Source organism: Passer domesticus, chromosome 14 (genome assembly GCF_036417665.1).
Source record: "Passer domesticus isolate bPasDom1 chromosome 14, bPasDom1.hap1, whole genome shotgun sequence".
Lineage (NCBI taxonomy): Eukaryota > Metazoa > Chordata > Aves > Passeriformes > Passeridae > Passer > Passer domesticus.
This window is the reverse complement of record NC_087487.1, coordinates 12918739-12942063: the sequence shown is the minus strand read 5'-3', so window position 1 is coordinate 12942063 and position 23325 is coordinate 12918739. Positions and strand designations below refer to the sequence as shown.

The following is a 23325-nucleotide window of genomic DNA, read 5'->3' as shown; positions in this document are numbered from 1 at the left end:
TTTGTACAATCCTTCTCTTTTTTTGTGTTTTTTGTTTTCTGTATAAGAGAGGGAGAGAGCTTCTACTGCAGGACTCTACAGGATGAGGTTTAATTTTGCCTTTTTCTTGTGCCTTCTCTGGAAGGTAAGGGGCTGGTGATTGCGAGTGATGTCCATTGTCTCTTCCAGGCATCGTATTCCACTACAGAGCAATCTCCACAAGGTACACCCTGAACTTTGAGAAGGCAAAGCAGGCCTGTATCCAGAACAGTGCTGTCATTGCCACCCCCGAGCAGCTGCAGGCTGCCTACGAGGATGGGTACGAGCAGTGTGATGCTGGCTGGCTGGCTGATCAGACTGTCAGGTGAGAAGCCACGCAGGGGAAGGGAAAGCCTCAGCAGCATTGTTAGGGAATGACACCTGTGATGAAGCCACCAACTGAAAATGGTTGCTAAATCTCCGCTGTTGTAGCTGCTGGTGTGCAGAGGGGGGTGGTGGATTGCAAGTCATTCTCTGCTAGAGGTGAATCTCTAGTAGGAAAGCAGAGTGACCACTGTCCTGCTGGACTGGTAGAGACAACTGAGTGAAAAATGGCTTCATCCTGATCCTCCATCTTCTCTGAACAAAACCAGTGCTGTGCCAAGATGCACAAATTTGGCTCAACCAGACTGAGCTGTGCATCCCTCTCTGGGCAGGCACCTTGTCCTGATGTCTTTGGTCAGGGATCCAAGGACCATCAGAGTGAGGGCAGAACAGCAGATCATCCTTTCCCTTTCCCATAACCTGGGAAAAGCCATAAATCACCACACTGAGCAGTGTTCTGCAGCTCCCTCCCAGCCTTCAGTGGCTGCCAGGGTCCTGCCCCCACTCCTTATCCACAATCTCTCCCTCAGGTACCCCATCCACTGGCCCCGGGAGCGCTGCTATGGCGACAAGGATGAATTTCCAGGAGTGAGGACCTACGGTGTCCGTGAGCCAGATGAAACCTATGATGTTTACTGCTATGCAGAGCAAATGCAAGGTGATTTGAGGCTTTTATTGTTACTAGACGCAGAAGCAGACAAAGCCCTGATCATGCCTAGACTGGACAACAGCAAATAGAGAAAAGACAGGTTAAAGCTGGAAAAGCACATTCCCTGGCCAGCCCAGATGTTCTCTACAGTCTTTTTATTAGACCTTGGACAATTTTAATGTCAAATGACTAATACAGCACAGAGGGTGGAGTACGTCTAACCTCCACCAGAGTCCACTCCATCCTGCCTGGTCAGCCATTTGAGTGTGTGACATTCAGATGCATCAATCATTCATGCTTGTGACAGGGATCCATTGAAATATTCAGCACAACAGAACTGCAATTGTCCTTTATCTCCCCCTTGCCCTGTGGTTCCAGCTGGTGTGGTGTGTTTTGCTCAAATCTGCATTCGGTCTGTAAGACTCACTTTCTTCTGGTCTTCACAAAGTCACCCACGTGGGCTTGCATTTCAGCTCTAATACACAGGAGCCTTCATCCTATCCAAATTCTTATGAGTGGGAGGGAGACAGAAAGGGAATGGGGATGAGAATCTACAGGTAATTCCTGTGCTAACGGACGATGTGATTACAGGCAAAGTCTTCTATGCCACTGCCCCGGAGAAGTTCACCTTCCAGGAAGCTTTTGACAAATGCCGCAGCCTGGGAGCGCGCCTGGCCACCACGGGGGAGCTGTACCTGGCCTGGAAGGACGGCATGGACATGTGCAGCGCGGGCTGGCTGGCCGACCGCAGCGTGCGCTACCCCATCTCCCGAGCGCGCCCCAACTGCGGGGGCAACCTGGTGGGCGTGAGGACCGTGTACCTGTACGTCAACCAGACGGGATACCCGCACCCCGACTCCCGCTACGACGCCATCTGCTACAGCGGTGAGTGGCAGTGCCCCTGCAGCCAGCACAGAGCTCTGGGATTCACACCTCTGAACCGGAGAGAAGCGGAGAAAACTGATCAAAACAGTTCTTATCTCATTCGCTGCTCCTCTGTTGTGGCAAAGTAGAATGCAATGTGGAGGTTGTTTACCCAGAGTGATGGGGTTTTGTTTCCCTGGCTTATCAGGGCCAAGCGTGTGTCCAGACTGTTGGTCAGGAGACAGTCACAAGATTCTGGGCAGTTGAGTGCAGCTGGGTGCTTGTGCAGATTCAGTTTAGATGTAATGTAATATAATATAGACTAATATAGTGTAATAAAGTAATTAATTAGCCTTCTGATACCAATTGAGTCAGATGCAGTCATTCTCTCCCCTTTGTTGGGGCACCCTGCTTTTACAATACAGAGGAGCTCCCTGGCCAGAGACAGCCTCTTGCTTCTTTGATGTTCAGGTTTTTTTTTAAAAAGAGAGGGGAGAAAGCTGGTTTGGCAAAGGACTAAGTCCTCTGCTCGTGTTGAGGTAGAAAGCAGATTTAGAAAGGCTGCTTGACCTGTACATGGGAGGCTCTGCGGAGGTGGGGGTAACACAGTTCACATCTCTCCAGTCCTCCCACACCCTCCTGCTTCTAAGCTCTCCTGGAGACACGAAGCAGAGCTCAGGTGCTTCATATAGAAGACTTTGAATGCTGGAGAAGGAAGTGAAAGAGAACAGGTCTGACCCTGAAGATGTGTGTAGTGATGAGACGTGGTGTGGTACAGATGCGTGACTGAGTTTCCATGCTGGGATAAATCTGAGACTGATGCAGTCTCTGGGAACTGTGGATTCAAATTGCACCCGGGAAGTGAAGAGCATCCCAGCTGCTCCCCCTTTCTTCTAACTGCACACTTCTCCCTGCAGCAAGAAGAGGGGGAAACACAGTGGTATATTGTCTATTCAGGGCAACCAGAGGCCAACATTCAAATAGGATTGTCATGCTTAAAAAAAATAACAATATTTTAAAATATGTGTTGAAACCCTTATGATCAGACCTGTTGTGCCCAGATGCATCTCCCAGACCCGTGGAGGTACCCAGTTATGTGGCCAAACTAAAGACTGGGTCACCAAGCCACAGCCTTCAAGTTATCTCAGGGTGTGCCTCTGAAACTGCTGCATATGGTCAGTCCTTGTCTGAGCATCTTTGTAGAAATGTGTGAACCCCTTGAGATCTAAAAGGTACTGCCTAAAATGAACCAGCAGTAAAGTGGAAGTGGAAATAGAGGAGGGAAAGCATTATTAGAGGAAAACCCAGGCACTGTCTCATACTTTTTCCTTCCCCAGCCAAGACCTGCCTTGCTGCACATCCAAGATGTGACCCATCCCTCCCTTACCTGCCCTCACAGTTCTGTTTCATGGTGCTCTACAAACCAGTGTCCTTGTCAGCTGCTCAGTGCCATCTTAAGCACGTTGTCCTAGACCCGAGGGGTGTGACTTGAGCAGGAAATTGGTTTGGAAGGGGAAAGGTGGGAGCTCTTTCAGTGTGTTTGGCACAGCAAGTGGCCCTGGCTGTCCTGGCAGTGGGTTAGGATGCTCATATGGGATGAGCTCTCAAGTCGTCGCCTGGGCAGAGCAGAAGGAGATCGTGATCCTGCTGAGATCTCATGCACCGAGTGTGAGGATCCAATTGTCTTTCTCCCACGGCTCAGGCAGATCTGCCATGGAGGTTATCCAAGCTCCCCGACTTCCCTCCTTCCAACCCAATTTCCTTGCGGCAGGCACTAGGGGTCAGTGCAGACTTGGATATGGGCAAGGTGTTCCTGGGAAGGACTGGCAGGAGCGCGGGCAGTGTCCCCGCTGATTGACCAGATCTGGAGCATGAGCTGGCTCACTGCCTCGTCACATGCCCTCCGTGCTGAGGCGCTGTACAGAGCCACAGTGGAGGCAGGAAAACCATTGCTTTTGTCAAACTGTCACGATTTCCCTAATCCTCTCACGTCAGAGATACCCAGCAGCTCCTTGGAGGCAGCCCCAGCGCAGCTCACCCGATCAGACTGACACCATCCTCTCTGATTGCTGCTTTTGCAGGGGACGACATTGAGAGCCTGGTCCCAGGGCAGTTCATCGACGAGACAGGCAGCGAGCTGGGCAGTGGCTTCACCGTCCAGACTGTCACCCAGACCGAGGTGGAGCTGCCCCTGTCACGCAATGCCACGGAGGAGGAGGCCCGCGGCAGCATCGCCACCCTGGAGCCCATTGAGCTCACCCCCACTGCCACCAGGCTGGACGAGGGCTTCACTGCCCTGCCCGATCTCCTCAGCACCGCTCTCACAGCACAGACAGCTGCCACGGAGGAGGAAAATGTCACCAGGGAGGATGTCACAGCCGTGTGGACTGTGCCTGAAGAGGCCACCACCATAGATTTAGGCACTGCCGTCCCCACCTTAGCCTTTGGCACTGCTGGCACCACCGAAACAGCAGAGGTGAGCTCGGTGGAAGAGGTCGTGGGGGCGACTGCCACACCAGGACTGGAGTCTGCCTCGGCGTTCACAGTGGAAGATCAGCTTGTGCGAGTGACAGCTGCCCCCGGTGCCGGTCACCTTCCCGAGCAGCCCATCTCCCCCACAGGTAAGGCACCAGGACTCCAAAAGCCTGAAGGCCACTTCGTTCTAGAGGTAACCACTCAGCTGAAAACAGCCTGAGGTTCTGCCATCTCAGAGGGCATCCAGGTCCCTGGTGGTGCACAGGCCTGGATAGGGGTCAGGGACAGGCTGAGCCCCTCCATCACATCAGGGCAGGAGGGGAGAGGAGAAGGCTGTGCACCACTCCTGTGCTGACCAGAGCTCAGCTGGCTGATGCTTGGGCTGCAGTGGCCACACTCAGCTCTCCCATATTCATCTGACTCCAGGGAAGGGGAAAGTCAAGGCAAGAAGACCTTAGAGGAGGGCTAAAGAGGTCCCCAGAACATCATCTTCAATGGTAGCAAGGCTCCATGAATGAGGCATTTCCATCAAAATGGTTTTGAGATGGCCTGGTCCTTGCACTGGTTTTTGGAAGACCATTTCTGGTTATACACCTCAGTGCAGGGTAGTCCTGTACCCGCTGTCTCACCACAGCTTCTCTTCCCCCAGGTGTGGTGTTTCACTACCGTGCAGCCACCAGCAGATACGCCTTCTCCTTTGTCCAAGCCCAGAAGGCCTGCCTGGAGAACAGCGCTGTGATCGCCACCCCCCAGCAGCTCCAGGCTGCCTACGAGGCTGGCTTCGACCAGTGTGACGCTGGCTGGCTGCGGGACCAGACAGTCAGGTAAATTACACTGACTTGGGGAAGGCATCCTTCAAAATGGCCATTCAGCCACTGAGGCTTTACTCTGGTTTGTCCTGCTGCTCTCCTCATCAACATCGAAAGCTCTGCTGACCCAAAATTTTCTCTAAGCTGTGATATTCAGTGGCCAATAGATGTGTTTTGCCCAATTCTTTTCCTCATTTCCTAACCTGTGTATACATTTTGCACCAGTGAGCCCTCCTGGTGTGTAGGAAGAGTAGCAGGAAATTTGTATTTATTGCCTTGAGCTGTGAGTGGACTTGTCTCCAAGTCACACTGCAGGCTCTGGGCACCTCAAACAGTGAAGAGTTCATGTCCCGCTCCCAAGAGCACTGAGTTCTTCAGTCCTGGCTACATAAAGCTGACCTTGGATTACCTGTTCTCTTCCCTTTTTTGGTAGGTATCCCATTGTGAATCCCCGCAATAACTGCATAGGAGACAAAGAGAACACTCCAGGCGTGCGGTCATACGGCATGCGCCCGGCCTCGGAGACCTACGACGTGTACTGCTACATCGACAGTCTCAAGGGTACATCCTCCCCTGCCCCTGGGCACTGCTGTGGAGCAAAATTCTTCCCCACACCTCCACCTGTGATACAGGGATTCACCCGTGTTTTCCCTCCCATCCCTCAGGCGATGTGTTCTTCGCCACGCAGCCGGAGCAGTTCACCTTCCCAGAAGCGCAGCGGCACTGCGAGAGCCAGAACGCCACGCTGGCCTCTGTTGGGCAGCTGCACGCCGCCTGGAAGCAGGGCCTGGACCGCTGCTACGCGGGCTGGCTGGCCGACGGCAGCCTGCGCTACCCCATCGTGAGCCCGCGCCCCGCCTGCGGAGGGGATGCTCCGGGCGTCAGGACCGTGTACCAGCACCACAACCAGACCGGCTTCCCCGACCCGCTGTCCCGGCACCACGCCTTCTGCTTCAGAGGTACCCTCCCGCCCCTGCAGGGCGCAGAAACCTGGCTCCTGGGGGAAAGGGGTCTCAAAAGGGAGGCTGGGCATGTTGGGGTGCTGGTTTGAGCGAGGCGCTTCACCGGCATCTTAGATTGTGAATTTTTGGAAATTCCTTCCAATGCTTTTTTGTTCCAGCTCTGCCTCCTGTGGAGGAGGAGGGGGTCACCCCGTTCTTTGAAGATGTGCTGGCAACACAAGTGATCCCTGGAGTGGAGGGGGTGCCCTCGGGGGAGGAGGTGACCCTGGAGACAGAGTCTGCCACTCAAACAGAGAATCAGACAGCCTGGGGTACAGAGGTCTTTCCAACCGATGTGTCACTGCTCTCAGGTGGGTTCAGAGCTTCCTTGTAGCCTGTGTCATGCTGGGCTGGTGCTGTAGGGTTGGGACCCTCACAAAGTACAAATAAGTTTCCCAACTCCTTCTCTTTGTCTGTTCTTTCTTTTCCAGCAAGTCCATCTGCTTTTCCTCCAGCTACCATAGTGCCAGAGGAAGCCAGCACCAACGCTTCCATCAGCGAAGTGTCAGGGGAGGTGACTGAATCTGGGGAGCATCAAGTCAGTGGTGAATCTTCAGCATCTGGGTGGGTCCCTGGAGTTCCAGATACAAGCGGAGAACCAATTTCTGGAGGTTTTGAACTTAGTGGAGACCACTCAGGCATTGGAGAGAGCGGATTACCATCAGTAGACCTGCATGCCAGTGGCTTCCCACCTGGAGGAAGTGGGCTGCCCTCAGGAGACCTGATTGGTGTGTCTTCTGGCGTTGTTGGTATCAGTGACCTGCCTTCTGCAGAGGAGGAGCCATCAGTGTCTATTTCAAGGATACCAGAGATTAGTGGGATGCCACCTGAAGCGGAAAGCAGCGGGCTGCCTTTTGGAGCGAGCGGAGAAATCTCTGGCACCGAGCTAGTCAGTGGCGTGTCATCTGGAGAGGAAAGTGGAGCCACCTCTGGTTTTCCTACTGTCTCTCTCGTTGATACCACACTGGTGGAAGTTGTAACAGCAGTGACAGAACGGCAAGAGGAGGGGAAAGGGTCCATTGGAGTCAGCGGTGAAGGAGATCTGTCAGGGTTCCCATCCTCTGAGTGGGACAGCAGTGGTGGAAGCCAAGGCCTGCCCTCAGGAGCTGAGCCCAGCGGGGAGCCCTCTGGGGTACCCGAGCTCAGCGGGCTGTCCTCGGGAGGGTCTGAACTTAGTGGCTTGCCTTCAGGACTGGATGGCAGTGGAGAAACATCTGGAACACCTGAGATCAGTGGCCTGGTGGACCTAAGTGGCCTTTCCTCTGGTATTGAGGGAAGCACTGAGGCCTCTGGCGTCACCTTCGTAGATGCCACTTTGGAGGAAGTGACAACAGCTTCGCCAGTTACAGGAGCAGAAGCAAAAGAGACTTTGGAAACCAGTGGATTGCCTTCAGGTGATGAAGATGGATCAGGCACGGTATCTGGGAGTTTAGACATCAGTGGTGAGCCTTCTGGGCATGTAGACTTTGGTGGGAGTGCTTCTGGAGTGCTGGAGGTGAGCGGATACCCGAGTGGAGTGACGGACAGCAGCGGGGACATCTCTGGAGTTGATGTCACCAGTGGTCTGCTCTCTGGAGAGGAAAGTGGACTCACCTCTGGCTTTCCCACGGTGTCTCTTGTGGATACCACTTTGGTGGAAGTTGTAACACAGACATCGGTGGCACAAGAAGTGGGAGAAGGACCATCTGGGATGATAGAAATCAGTGGATTTACTTCTGGAGACAGAGGATTGTCTGGAGAAGAGTCTGGAGCTGTGGAGACCAGTGGTTTTCCTTCAGGAGACTTGAGTGAAGAGCCATCTGGAATCCCATACGTCAGTGGAGACTTTTCTGGAGCCACAGATCTAAGTGGACAGACTTCAACAGTGGCTGATATCAGTGGGGAGGCCTCAGGGCTTCCAGGAGTCACTTTAGTCACTTCTGATTTAGTAGAAGTGGTGACAAGACCAACAGTATCACAGGAACTGGGTGGGGAAACTGTCACGTTTCCCTATAGTTTGGGGCCAAGTGGTGAAGCCTCTGGATCTGGTGAACTAAGTGGGGAAACATCTGCACTGCCAGAAAGTGCTCTAGAAACATCAACAGCTTATGAAATCAGTGGTGAAACATCTGCATTTCCTGAAACTGGTACAGAAACATCCACAATTCATGAAATCAGTGGGGAGGCATCTGCATTTCCCGAATTTAACACAGAAACATCAACAATTCAAGAAATCAGTGGGGAAACCTCTGCATTTCCTGAAATTTTCACAGAAACGTCCACAAGTCAGGAAGCCAGGGGTGAAACATCTGGGTATCCTGAAATTATCATAGAAGCATCCACTGGTCAAGAAGCAAGTGGGGAAACCTCTGCATTTCCTGAAAGCAGCACAGAAACATCCACAATACAAGAAATCAGTGGGGAAACATCTGGATTTCCTGAAATTAGAATAGAAACATCCACAAGTCAAGACATCAGTGGGGAAACGTCTGCATTTCCTGAAATTAGAATAGAAACATTCACAAGCCAGGAGGCCAGGGGTGAAATATCTGGCTATCCTGAAATTAGCATAGAAACTTCGACGGTCCACGAAACCAGTGGAGAAACATCTGCCTTTCCTGAAATCAGCATAGAAACTTCAACAGTGCATGAAATTAGTGGAGAAAGTTCTGCATTTCCTGAAATTAGAATAGAAACATACACAAATCAAGAAGCCAGGGGTGAAACATCTGCCTACCCAGAAATTAGCATAGAAACTTCAACGGTCCATGAAACCAGTGGGGAAACTTCTGCGTTTCCTGAAATCAGCATAGAAACGTCGACAGTCCATGAAATCAGTGGGGACATGCCCTCTTTTCCTGAAATTAGCATAGAAACTTCGACAATCCATGAAACCAGTGGTGAAATACCTGCATTTCCTGAAATTAGAATAGAAACATCCACAGGTGAAGAAGCTCGAGGTGAAACATCCACATTTCCTGAGATTAGCATAGAAACCTCTACAGTCCATTATATCAGTGGGGAGACGTCTGCATTCCCTGAGTTCAGCATAGAAACACCCACAAGTCAAGAAGCCAGGAGTGAAACATCTGCCTATCCTGAAATTTTCATAGAAACATCCACAGTTCAAGAAGTCAGTGGGGAAACTTCTGCATTTCCTGAAATTAGAATAGGAACACCCACAAGTCAAGAAGCCCGTGGAGAGACATTTCCTGAGATCAGCCTAGAAGCATCCACAGTCCATGAAACCAGTGGGGAAGCATCTGCATTGCCTGCTGCTAACATCAAAACAGCTGCCACATCTTTGGCCAGCGGGGAGTCCTTTGGTACTCCTGAGCAGAAGGAGATTCCTGACCCAACATCTGGAGCTGTGACACACTCTATCGCAGGCATTTCAGGGGAAACCTCTGTCCCAGACATTGTAATTAGTACCAGGACTCCAGATGTTGAACCAACACAGGGACTCAGGAACCCTGAAGAGGCTCAGCTTGAAATGGAGCCTTCCCCTCCTGTGGTGTCAGAACAAGAGACAGAGACAGCTGCTGCTCCAGACAATCCCCATCTGCTGGCCACCACCACTGCTGCCTTGCCCCAAGTGTCACAAGAAGCAATTGACGCATTAGGACCCACTACAGAAGGTAATGTGTCTCATATGGAAGGGAAAGCTTTGTGGGAGGGAAGGAGGGGGCATGGGTGTCACTTTTTTGGTTTTTATGCAGCAGAGAACATTAACATGGAAACAGATTTGAACAGAATATTATTCTGATGGAAAGCCATACACATGGGGTTTTCCACAGGTCATGATCACAGAATCATAGAATTGTTTAAGTTGAAAAAGACATTTATGATCACAGAGTCCAACCATTAACCCAGCACTGCCGAGTCCACCACTAACCCATGTTCCTCAGTGCCACCTCTACATGTCCAGAGCTTTCCACCCTGCATGCAGCTGAGAAGTTGGAGAAGATGGGCTGCTAGTCTCAGTCCTGTTCTGTTTCTCTTTCCATGGTGGGCTGACTTGCTGCCTAGCCCCAAGTATTGCTCAGCATGTGGTCACCCTCTGGTCTGTGTCTTATGCTGCTCTCTGCAGCTACAATGGGATAAACGTGTGAGATAGTGCTCAGAGCATCACTCGTTTTTGTCAGCCCTGTTGATAAATGCCCTTCTCTCCACCCTGCCTTTTTAGTGTTTTAGTGCTCTGTCTTTGGTTGGGCCCCCTTGTTGCCAAGTACAAAGAGACACAATATTTAAGCCTGATTAACCATTTATGGTGACAACACTCTCCTGGCATTATGAGGAGCATTTTCTGAGAAGAATTTGCATGCTGTGAAAGCATCAGTGAACCGCAGTGAGGAAAAAAAAACAACAAAATGCAAAGCATTGTGCCTCTTGGCCAAGGGAGATGCCCGGTCCTGGTAACACAGGATATCCTGCAGCATCCCTGGACACAGCTTGGTTTCCTTTTGCTGCCATCAGGAGCTGGCACGTCGGGACAAGTCTCCTTGGAAAGCCATCAGTGCTGTTGTATGAATGTCTTGCATGTCCTCAGTTCTCAAAGGGCCACATGTTCTTGTAGGGCCACACATTGCTTAAGTATGGTACAAAATGTGATGTGCAAAGAGATTTCCTCACTTCCTTCTGGTAAAAGTGTCATCAATTCTACACCTTCCCACGTTACCTCCTAAACTGCTGCTTTTGGGTCAATTCACAGCGCTCAGCCGAGGTAGCTCTGGACTCAGTAAGGGTCTGTAAGTGCAGGGCTTTGTGAAGCTCAGCCTGGTTTCTAACGTCATTTCCATCCCCTAAGTGCTCCCAATGAGTCACTGCATTTCCCTCTGCTCTCTCCCCCTGCAAGCAGAGGTAATCACAAACCTTTGTTCAGTCCTGCTCACAGCACACCTGCGGTCCCCTCTGCTGGGCTGAGCAGCTGCCCTGGGCACGCTGCAGGAGTGGGTGAGGGCAGAATAGCAGCAGGGTCATTCCCACAGCACTGGGCCAGCCTGGCACAGCACAGGGTGGCACAGGAGTTGTGGACCCAAAAACCCTCCCTGCAAAAGCAGGCTCTGCTTTTGGGCCATGCCCACTGCCACGTCCAAACCCAGAGACAAAAATAAGCCAGCAAAGGCAGCATTGAGGGGAAGGAAGGAAGACAGTGAGGCTTAGTAAAAATTTAAAAAAAAAAAAATATTGGCCTCAAAATACGGATTTTATTCCACTGCTTTTTCTTTTTAAAAATTAACCACAAGGCGATTGCCAGATTCCTCAGACCATTTGTTAGCCAACATTTTTGTGAAGTATTTTGAAAGAAAACCATGTGTTCAGCAGCTCATGTGTGAAGAATCTTGAAAAATGTTCTGAAATTGGAATATGTGTATTTGCAAGTCACAGAGAGGATAATGTAGCAGCTGGGGTTTCTTAGCAGGAGACAGCAAGAGGTAAGCAACCACTGCATGAAATTTAATTGTACACTTTATAAATTAGAAATGGGCTTGAACACGTGTATGGCTGGTAGTCCCACCAGGGAAGATATTCTAAGGTAAAACTTCTCTTTTTTTTGGTAAACTTAACTACAATGTCCCTACAGAGTTAAATGCAGTCCTGGTCAGGGTATGAAGGAAGCTCATCCAGGTGGCAAAAAAATTTGTTGACCATGAACTCAGAACACCCCTAAAACAAGGCAAACCTCTTCTAGAGAATTACAGCAAAGAGATGACAAAGAAATAAAAAATACAAAAAGAAAAATAAATAAAAGAATTCCTAGGTTTCCTTTTTGGGGTTGTTACTTTTTACAGAGCTCTGGGGATTGTGAACATGGGAAGTCTACAAGGAACAACTGTAGGCTAGATCCCAAAATTCCATTAATTCCGTTTCCCATGTTGTGCCTGCCTGTTCACTTGAAGCTTCCCAGTCTTGAAATTTATCTCTTGCAAAAACGATCAGCTCCCATGGGCATGCCTTGTGCTGTGCTCGGGGTTTGTAGGGTGCAATGTGCCCGTGCAGTGCAGTGGATTTTCACTGGCATTAAAGCACGGGTGAAGCTGGTTCAGCTTTACAGGAGCTTAGAGTGAGGAACAGGAAGAAATGTGGATTTTGCCCTCTGGCCCTGTTGTTGGAAGGTTCCAGTTAGATCCAGCAGTCTATTTAGTGGGATGATTTAAGAAGAATGATATTATTCTGCTCTGCTGGAGCCTAAAAGTATCTCTAAAAGCCAGAGCCAGAAGACCGAAGATTAACACTTGGAGTGCCAGTATATTTTAGTATTTAACCAAATTGAAGGCTGTGTATGTACATGTCTTTAGTCAGCATTAGATTCCTCCAAGAGGACAGGAACCCCACAAGCTGAAAGAATTGTCCATAGGCTTGGCTTCCTCACCCAGGGTTTTGCCAACTCAGCGGGTCTTTTTGCTTCTGGTAGCATTTGAAGACAAATAATTATTAGCTGAAAAAACATGCTGGCACTTCAGTGAAAGGCTGCGGTTTGGAGCTCTGAGTCCAGTCAATGACTTAAAAATTACTTAAAAACTTCACTCCAGTTGTGGGGGGAAAGAGAAATGTGCTGAAATGGCATCTTTTTATGTGAAGTTTTGCTTGTCTCTAGTGAAACAAGTCCATGAAATCTGTTGCCTATGGCCCCACACAGCAGAAGGTTAGAATACAAATGAGGAAAGGTCTTAATGGGCTTTCCTCGTTCTTCACAACCTGGAAGTCCAAGGCATTGAGTTTTGTTGGTCCAGAGAAAATCACCCAGACAAAAAGTCAAGAAAATATTCCCCTGATTCAGAATGTTTCACACAATGTGGAATGCAAATGATGCTCTCAAGAAGGAGATGTCCTAAATTGTGCTGAGAGGCACAGACCCTTTGTGGCTGAGCAGGTGATTTGATGTCTCCTGGACACACTGTCTTCTTTGCATCAGAAGTTAATTTGCTTAAACAAAACCTAGCCTACAGTCTTGGACTAATGTTATTTCCATGTTCATTTACTTTTACACATAATATTTTTGAGACAGAGATATGCAAATTTCCTGAGCTCTTCTTCCACGAGAGTGTTGGACAAATTGAAGATTCCAGCAGATCAACAAGTCCTCCTGGAAACTCCTGGTCTCTAGTAAAATAGTTTTATTAAGGCTACAGCAATGCCTGCCCCTTCTGCTGCATGGAGGCTTTGGTTCAATTATTGTAGTTAATTATTTTAATTACTTAATTGCTCATTGCAAGTCAGTGGCTGGCTATGTGATGTTCAATACTAGCATTTAACTTAAAATGTGAGAGAACTGGTTTCCCCAACTCTTCCTATTCTTTTCTTCTAGGAGTCACCCTACAATTGCTCCAGTGTTTTCCTTTGATGTTTGAGTTATTCAATCAGTAGTTCAAACTTCCCAGCAGACTCTGAAAAGCAAATTTAACTTGTACCTGGATTTTTTTTTCACCCAATCTCTGGGAGATAATTATCTAGTTGGTCTCTGATTCTCTGTTTGGATAATTGCACTTACAAGGAGCCTATAAAGAAAGGGTGAGGGGCACAACGGTTTGTGCATCCTGAAATGCCTTGCCCTTCTCTCTGACCTTTTCTGCTCTGTAGAACAAAAGCAGGATGATATAGAAATATCATAGAATATATTACTGAACCTGTTACTCACAGCTTCAGGGAAACTACAGTTTGTTCAGGGTCTGGGTGACAGCATCCTCTCTGTTCACCAGCTGCTTCTCCTTAGGAGATGTTTTAAGCACAAAAATGACCTTGTTTAATGGATATTCTTGCTAATTTTCCATATATGCAGCCATGGAGAGAAATGCACAGACTGCACTGTTTTAGGAAATGGTAGCATTGTTTCTGGTATTGTTGTCTCAGCTTGAGATGAAGAATTTCAAAAGCATTTCCTTCTCACCACTGACACTGCATGTTCACTTTTACATTGCCTTCTGAGCAAAACCAGGGCCAAACTATTTTTCTTTCATCTCTTCCAGTTTCTCTTTCCAATTTCCATGATCTAGTACAAAAGGTTTTTTTCAAAGGCATTGGGAGAATCATAGAATCATAAAATGGTCAGGGTTGGAAAGAACCTTAAAGATGATCTAGCTTGAACCTCCCCCTACCAAGGGTAGCAATGACAAGAATACTTCTCTTGGTTTTAGTTGCACAAAAAGAAAATTATTCTGACTAAATATAGTGTTTATCTGGCAATGGAGAAGAAGTCTTAGGAATAAAATGGTGGAATAAACTCAAACTTTGTATTGCAGCTGTGTAACTCCCCTTGCTTTCTCCAGCCAACAGTTTACATCTTCCAGATGCAAGACCTGGTTTACATTGTCCATTTTGTTGTAATTGGTTTATTAAAAAAGAAAAGAAAAGGCATCTAAAAGTTAGACCTTGGGTCCTGTTAGTAGCAAAAAATAGAAACTATTGTGGCAGTAGAATTGGGGAATTTTTGCAACTTCTGGGCAATATTAAGTGCAGCACGAATGCTCTTTGGAAGAATTGCTAACTCTGCATCATCCTCAAGAAGTGAGTTAACAACACGCTCTAGCCGGGTTTCCTATTCTTGGCGCGGCGAGGCGTTTTCTCCCCGTCTTTGTTTTACAGCTGCAGCCCTTGAAGGCGAGGGCTGCCTCCCTCCTGCATTCCTCGGCTGTCACTGTCGCTGTCCTTTGTGAGCTGGGGGTAATAATAGCAGCGGTCTGGTCTCCCTGTCAGCTGATAAGCGCTTGAGCTGCATCGCGAAGCAGAGCTGGCTTTTTGGATGACTGCTCAGCCGAGCAAATAAATAGCTGGTGTCTAAATCCTTCATCCCTGGCAGCCAGAGCTGTGGATGGGGGCTCCGTGCTGTCCCAGCGTGTTGCAGGCTCTGCAGCTGGCTCAAGAGGTGTGCAGTGATTTGCTAACCTCACCTAGCTCTAAACAAAGTGGAAGTAGACACATTTATAGCCTATAAAAGGCTATGAAAAAGAAACCCAAACACTAAGTGTTGTGTGATAGATGGATTTTTTTTTTTTAATGGAGTTCTCACCTCCTGTAAATCGTGCTTGTGGCTTACACGACTTATCTTAGAAACACCCACAAACCAATTTGCCAGGATTTCCAGAGGCAATGTCACTGCCAAATTTACCATTTAGACCTTTCTTGAATACCACTGAGATCCAGATTTTCTGGGAGGATCAGAATCAGCAACAGTTTCTCCAACCTGACAGATATATTTGAGTCTTTCAATATCAGCTTGGTGAGGTGATTCTACATCTAGATGGAGAGGGGGTCACTGCCTCAGCAGCCCAACAGGCTGAAGGGGAGTTTGGTGTTTATGATAATCATGTGTTTAAAACATCTTCTCTCCAGCCATTTGAAGCACAATTTTGGGGAAAAAAAAAAAAACTATGTCTCACTTGTATTTGATGTTTGTTTCTCCGACATTAACTACAAGTACACACCCTTTCTCTATATGTTATATACAAAAATATATATGTCTATGTATGGACAGATATGTAACATATATATTATAATCAGAGATTTGTTTTTACTGCATATATAATATGTGCAACCATATTATATGCAATATCTGTAAAAGAAAACTGTTCCAGACTTATTTCCCAGCTGGAAATTTGTAGCAATGACTTTGCAGATGTGTGCCTGCTCCCCCCTCCTCCAAGACCAGGGAAGGCAGCAGGTCTCCTGCATCTCAGAAGAGATCTTGGACACGCCAAGTTTTATTCCACATGGCCGAAGACAGCTGAAGGCTCATTATCCACTGCTAAACATTCAGCTTTAGCTCTTGTGAGTGCTTCCCTCCCTCCTCTGCAGTGTCCTTTCCAGTTCATGGAGCCTGACGAATGAAGGAAAGCCTTTCCTTACGTGTTCAGCTGGAGCCCACTGGAATCAACATGAACTTCTGCTGCCACTGCTGTTGAAGAAGCCCAAAGGGCCTCTTGAGTTGCAATTACCCCTCAGGATACCTCGTTTTTCTTTATGCTCTCTATCTTCTAGGAACTCCAAGTGTGACTAATAAGCAATACTCAGCCAAGTTCAGCTCCTCTATTCTTCCTCTAGGCTTGTGACTTCCATTTTGTTCTAGAAAGTCTCAAAGTATTCACTAGTATCATGGAAACAGAGATTATCTTCATTTTGCAGTGAACAAAGAAATCCAAAAAGCTTTCGTGAGATTTAGAAGGGCAATCCAGAGTGAAAAATTCGTTCTCTCAGAGAAGAACTGCAAAACTGGAGTAAGAGGCTCATCAGCCATCTGAGGAATGATTTCACTGCTTACAGTGATACAGCCTAGAGTAAAGATGACAATCTCCTTGCTCCAAAGCACACACAGATTTACCACCCAAGGTCAGAAAGGATTTTTTCCATCACTTAGGCACATTACAGAACATGTCAGCTTTTCGATGACGTATCAGGCCTTGGCCACTGAGTCACCAGACAGCCACAGGGAGAATAACGCCCGTCTGTTCTCTTGTGCCTGGGGACACTGAGCAGCTGGGCCTCAGCTCCAAGAAAACAACATCCAACCAAATACACTCCAGTCAGAAGATGAACACAGATCTTGAGGAGTCACTGATACGCTGTGCTATTTCCACAGCCAGTATGTTTATCATCTTTGAATCTTTCCTCGCTAACCCTGTCATCCACAAGAGGAGCATGGAGTCATCCCTTTTAAAGCCTTACATTTCTCCTGAGTGTGAAAGAAACGCTGTCTCACATGAGGATCTAACCAGCCATCATTTGATCCAGCCTGTGTGGATGTGTTCCCATTTCCTTCCTTGTTTCTGAGTTGAATGTATCTGAAATCTTTCCATTCTGAATGACCCTTCTTCTGATTCCAAAGCTCTCTCCACCAAGATGGAGTCCACAGCTGGGAAAGATGTAGCAGCTTCTTCCATCCTCATCACAAGCAGAAGAGCACATAGTGGGAACAGGTCTGGAGAAAGTGTCACTGCATTCCAGTATCCCTCACCAAGGAATAAGCACCCATAGCCAGGTCTAAGATCCTCAAAGAGGAAAAGCTGAGGGTTTCTGAACCACCTTTGAACCCACTTTTTTTCTTCTCTGCACTTTCTTCATCTTCACTAAGAAGAGATTTCTTGATGCAGAACTCCATCTAAATTATGGTTAGGAAGAAACTATTAGTGAGGACGGACAACCAGGAATGCTGCTTAGGAGATAGAGATCTGTTTGAGGATGTTTCTGACTTACAGGAGAATTCCACATCCCTCCTCATAGACCTTTACCTGGTGGAGACACAGACACAAGTTTACATGTTTGATGCATCAGGCAGAGGCAGCAGACAAGGAAGAATTACCACAGCCAGTGCTGTGTGTTGGATGCATCCTGCTGAGCTTTGTTCTGATATCTTCAAAGTGGTGTTCAACCATCAGAAAACCAATGCCTTCCTTGTAGGGTGGGTTGGGTCTCTTGCCTTCATTCTTCCAGCAGCAGCAGTGGCAGTATGTTATGAAACACAGCCCTCCCAAGTCCCCCCAAAACAACAGATATTCCCTCCTCCACAAGCAAGGAAACAAGTTCTCCTGTTGGAGGAGTTGCCTCCCAGAGCCCTAATGGAAGCCCTTGATTTCTTGCAGACACCGATGTGTGCCACCCAAGCCCCTGTCTGAACGGAGCCACCTGCGTTGATGGCATCGACTCTTTCAAATGCTTTTGCCTTCCCAGCTACGGAGGGGACCTGTGTGAGATCGGTACGGCCTCCCTGGCTTCAGCTAATCCTACTAACTGCTGCACCTCCTTGTTCCCACACTGCCCCCCAAAAAAAGCTGATCCCCAGTGCTCCCGTCAACGCTGCCCTCGCCTCAGCGAGCTAACCTCTAACAGCAGCTTGAAACACACAAGGGAAAAGCTTTGAGGCTTTTGAGTGTCTAATTTGATGAGTTTGTTCCTCACAGCACCATGTCCTCTAAGATTCCTAAGCAGGAGCTTCTGGTGTCTTCTTCAGCTTTCTCTTTTTCAAGTGTCTCTGGTGAAGCTCCACACGGATCACAACAACATTGATCACAGAAGTTGCTGTCTCTTTGGGTCAAGGGTCTTCTGTAACAGTAGGGAACTTTCTGAGTACATCTTCACCCCAGGCAAACTTTCTCTGCTAGACTGGAACTTCATGGAAGGATGCTTCAACTGAGCCATGAAAAATGATTGTGTTTCTCTTGGGGAAGATGCAGCTGAGAGAAGCATCATTCACTCCAGGAATCTCCACTGATTTGACAGAGCATGACATTTTTGTCATCTCCACAACGTAGCTTCCTGTGGCAAAATCAGCAGGGAATGTATCTTTCAGAAAACGGGAAGCAACCTATATTTCCATCAAAATTAGTGCACTAATACTTCTTTTTGTTTCTACAAGGAAAAGAAAAGAGCTTTTTCCTTAAAGCTGAGGAAAGTCCAACCTTTTACCAGCTTAACTGAAGGGAAGCTCTCCTGCCTTGCTCAAACAAAAGAGAAATAAGGTTGCAGTATCTTCTTCACCTTGGCATGAGTAATGATAATAGATGTTGGATTTTCTCCTTCCCTTTCTCCACATCTCTTTCTGCTTCCAATATGAACATATGGAGTAGACCATAAGGAGAAGGCTCAGGATCTTTGAACCTCTCCACCCTGTAACTGCTTATGATCTTGTTTCATCCAAGCCAGATTTAATTTTCTCTTTTCTCTGAATTATGGGCTCTAATGCCTGGGAGATGCAAGAGGAAGCCAGTGCTCCAAAACTTGTTGGAAATGTAAATCGTCATATTCCCTTGAGACAGACCATCCTTGCTGCTGGTCTCCAAAAACAATGGGACACTGTAGGTGAACAATGCACACAGACCATGAAAGTGTCCTTACCAGGGAACAAGACTTTCATCATTCTTTTCCAAGAAAATTGCTGTCATATTTACCTGTAAGGAAAAATTATGTAAGAAAGCATGACCTTGCTCCTAGCAAATGGCCTGCTGAGATTCTTTATCATGTGCTGTCCCATCCCCAGTCTGTGATGACAAGGGATGCCATTAAAGATAATGGGGAAAAGTCTTAATCTCAAAGGACAGAACAAGTTCTCTGTTAACTTTCTGCAAGAGATCCACCTGCAAAACCCAAGAATACTCTGAGCTTCACCCACTTCCAGATAACCCATTTGATCTGTTGATGAAGGCAATAAATGCTTTTAATGTCTCAAATAACTACCAAACCACTCCAACATCTGTGGAGTGCCTGCAATCTCCAGCTGGAAGAACACCAGAAAGGTGGATTAGGAGGAATTAGTGTTACTGAAAGTGACAAGTGTTTTGACCTACCAAGTTTAACAAAGAAGAAAGAAACTGAGGAAACCTTACTGAAAAGAGAGGAAGGCATGAGGGCTTCTGGATGCCCACCACTCTCAGAGCAGCAAGGGCCTGAGAAAGGATGGTAGATCAGGCATCTGAAAGGCTGAGGTTAAACACATTTCATTTTCTGTTTCCTTCAGTCACATGTAGCAGACAGATGTGTGGTGTTGCATTTTATGGGAACTGCTGTCTTTTCTGGTGGTTTCTCTATTTTTCTCTGCTTTCCCCCACCTGTGGTTTTATTTTTCTTAATAAGTGTGTTCAGTTCTTCAATATTTCTCAGATGGTAAAAGATGTTCTGAAAAGCTGAGAAATGTTTGTACTTCTTTAGCAGCTTCCAAACTTTTTCATTGAGACTTAGTTCTCTCTCTCCACCCTGGTAAATTTCTGTCTCCATTTCTTTTCATGTATCTTGGTCAGTTTATTTCTCCTCCAGAGCTCCAGAATCACATCAAGTGATGGAACCACCTCTGGTGGTCCCCTCTTTCATTTCAACACATATGCATTGATCCTGGACATCTGGGTATGGGGTTTGGAGGGTTTTTTCCAAAGCAAGAAAACTCTGCAGGCCAGCACAAGTGGGAAGAGAGGTGTTCTTGCTTGGTCAGTTCCTCAAAAGCAGACTTCAGGAACATTACACAGGGATTTAATTTCTCAGGAATAAGTCTGTATCATCAAGCTTTCTAGTAGCACTGGTTGTGCCACTGCAGACACAGGGCCTTCCACACAGGCTGCCCTCTCTGCATGTCTTGGATGCCTTCTGACAACTTTCCCAGGCAATTCCTACAGGCAACAGTGTCAGGATGTGCTTTTTAGTGAAAGTGGCCATGTGTTGTCCCGTGACATGGGAGCATGAGCTGCTAAGAGGTGAGTTGAAAGCTTTCAGACACATGCACCAACTCCTTTTCTTCCCTCCTCTGTGTGTTTCAGACTTGGAAAACTGTGAGGAAGGCTGGACCAAGTTCCAGGGCCACTGCTATAGGCACTTTGAAGAGAGGGAGACTTGGATGGATGCAGAGACCAGGTGCCGACAACATCAAGCCCACCTGAGCAGTATCATCACCCCAGAGGAACAAGAATTTGTGAACAGTGAGTTCTGAGGGCAGCCTGAGACTGGGCATGGGTCCAGCCACTGGACTCTGATACAGACAGATCATCCAAAGTGGTGTAAAAACCGCCATTTGCCCCACTGGTGCTCATAGGAATCCTAACAAAGACTCATCCTTGTATGGGTGCACCCATGCTCATGGCAGCTGAGTGGGGAGGGAGGTGGACAAACATGAAGTGAAGGAAAAGAGCATCAGGGAATATTGACTGGGGGTAGCTGAATGAACCAGAAGCTCCAGGGCCAGGGTCAGCTGGAATGGCAAATAAATGCTTCCAGCAATATGTAGGACAACCATGACTCTTTTCTCCCCCTCCTGCCCTTCCAGGTCATGCACAGGACTACCAGTGGATCGGCCTCAGTGACAGAGCTGTGGAGAACGACTTCCGCTGGTCTGACGGGCACTCCCTGGTGAGCCTGGAACCCACAGCACGAGAGGCACCAGCTTCTCGGGGTGGTGGGAAGGGCCCCATGGCTTACATGGGTTGGGCATTGAGTAGAGGCAACCCTAAACTTTGTAGGGTTCATGGTTTTTTCAAGCCTCTAGAAAATATGGTTGGGTCCAGAATCACAACAGAATAACTGGGGTAGGGGCAGTGCTGGCAACCCATGGGCTCTGCTGGAGAGAGGTGTGGGAGAGGTGGGGTGAGGATGAGGGAGGGAGTAGGAGAGACCAGACCTGAGCTGAAGGACTGTCCTCTCTCGGCAGCAATACGAGAACTGGCGGCCCAACCAACCCGATAACTTCTTTTCTGCGGGCGAGGACTGCGTTGTGATGATCTGGCACGAGAAAGGCGAATGGAATGACGTTCCCTGCAACTACCACCTCCCCTTCACCTGCAAGAAAGGAACAGGTCAGCACCCTGCACCGTACTGGCAAGGATGGGGGACTCAGTAGATGGCTGTGGGTCTGGAGCAGAGTGCCCAGTGCCCAGGGATGTGGGTTCTGTTACTGCAAAAGGGTGATCAAAGAGATTGAAGGAATTAGAAACAGAAGCTGGCCAAGGGCTTTAGGAGAAAGTTTCACAAGGATTTGAAACTAAATAGGACAAGCCATTAAGATTCAACATCCCCAGGCAGAGTCATACCCTGGCTGCAGCATCACTCCCATCACACAGGCAGCTGTTGTGATGCTCAGCTCTCACACTTCTCCAGGAGGCAGGAATGGAGCCCTGAGGCAGAGCCCTGCTTAATTTCAAATCACAGAATTTCCATATCCCCTTGCCCCTAAGCCTTGTGGACAGTGGCAATCTCAAAGTTAAGGTTTTATTTGAGGAAGAGTGACGAGGCTTTGCACGGCCAGCCTGCCCTGGGTGTGAGCTGCCTGCTCAGCCAGGCTGCTGCCCTGTCACTCACTCTCCAGTCTCTGCCTGTCTCCCACAGTGGCCTGCGGGGACCCCCCTGCGGTGGAGAACGCCAGGACCTTCGGTCGGAAGAAGGAGCGCTACGAGATAAACTCCCTGGTGCGGTACCAGTGCGAGCAGGGCTACATCCAGCGGCACGTGCCCACCATCCGCTGCCAGCCCGACGGGCAGTGGGAGCAGCCACGGATATCCTGCCTAAACCGTACGTCTGGGCGCCTTCGGGTTGGGGCTGATGGCTCCCTGGAAGGAGCTGGGAATGAGGGGCATCGTGGTGCAGGATAGCTCTGAGCCAGGCAGAAGGGGAAACCAGGGCTCCCTTGACTTTTTGGAAGTTTCCCCTGGGATGGGGCCAAGGGAGTGATGTCTTCTGGGGCAGGTGGGGACCATGGGGCCTGGCTTGCAGGACTGTGCTGGAGACCCACCAAGGCAGAGTAGGGGCAGCTCCAGGGTCAGGAAAGGGCAACGAGGCATTTACAATGGCCCAGACTACTCAGAGAAGGAAAAATAAATGGCTTCTGAAAGGGTGAGTTTTGGCACAGCATGCATCAACAGAGAAAATAGGATGGGAGAGCTGTGGGGCCCCCAAGCCCTTCCCTGGTATCCCCCTGTCCTGGGAGCAGACAGGAGTCCTGCAGCAGATAAAAGCCAAGGCACAGGGCTGGGTTCCTGACTCTCTTTCTGTCAGGCCTCCAGCTGATGGCAGTCAGCCTTCTTCCACTGGTGTCCCAGCCCACTCCCAGGCCTGCCTACACCCCTGTCCCATCCCTGATTGCCTGCAGATTCCCAAGAATTTCGTTGGCCTCAGAAAAATCACATCTGTCCAGTGGCCTCCTTGCCAGGTTCTGGTCCTGCTGGGCAATTCCAGATAAGGCAGATTAAGCAATGGTCCCACAGCCAGGGAAAGCTGATACAGGCTTAAGGGACAAACCTCTGCCCAGGGAGGAGATGAAAGGAGGAGGGATGGAGGAGGTGTCCAAGGGCGGCTGCCTGGTGCAGATTAAGATGCTGATTCCTTTGGCTGTGCTGTGGGTCTGGAGAGCTGCAGGCTGTTCCCGACGTGGACTGCCAGCGATCAAGAGACCTGGTCTGCTCCCAACCAGCTTTTGCTGCTTCCACCAAACCCCCCCTGCAATTATCACACCAGAGCACGCCAGCTCCCAGGGAGACAGGCAGCAAAGATCAGGCAGAAACCTTGTCCCTGCCAGCCAGGCCGGGCTGTTTCCCCTCCTGTGCCCTGAGCACATCCCACTACTAATGAACACTGGGGATTTAGGGATTGGTAGGGTGAGATGGGGACGAGCTGCCCTCCCGGCCGGGCGCAGGGAAGGGATGGCACAAGCAGCCGTGGAGGTGATGCTCCTGCCCAGGCTCTCTGCGAGCCGCAGGCACCTTCTCCGCGGGCGAGGCAGAGCCGGGCCCGGCAGAGAAGGGCC

General features: G+C 48.8%; 1 protein-coding gene across 2 annotated transcripts in view; it reads left to right on the top strand.

Moving 5' to 3' along the window:
• The window catches only part of ACAN (aggrecan), a 46949-nt gene that overhangs the window by 22671 nt on the left and 953 nt on the right, over nt 1-23325 (top strand). Inside the window, exons 4-17 of one of the 2 annotated variants that reach the window (XM_064388810.1) lie at nt 169-343; nt 873-1000; nt 1583-1876; nt 3937-4476; nt 4980-5154; nt 5573-5700; nt 5805-6098; nt 6260-6451; nt 6572-9757; nt 17693-17806; nt 20354-20512; nt 20857-20939; nt 21238-21382; nt 21912-22094. In XM_064388810.1, the coding sequence (XP_064244880.1) occupies nt 169-343; nt 873-1000; nt 1583-1876; nt 3937-4476; nt 4980-5154; nt 5573-5700; nt 5805-6098; nt 6260-6451; nt 6572-9757; nt 17693-17806; nt 20354-20512; nt 20857-20939; nt 21238-21382; nt 21912-22094 (5796 nt within the window). The remainder of the gene's footprint in view (nt 1-168; nt 344-872; nt 1001-1582; nt 1877-3936; nt 4477-4979; nt 5155-5572; nt 5701-5804; nt 6099-6259; nt 6452-6571; nt 9758-17692; nt 17807-20353; nt 20513-20856; nt 20940-21237; nt 21383-21911; nt 22095-23325) is intronic. The other variant, XM_064388811.1, reaches the window with a different exon arrangement.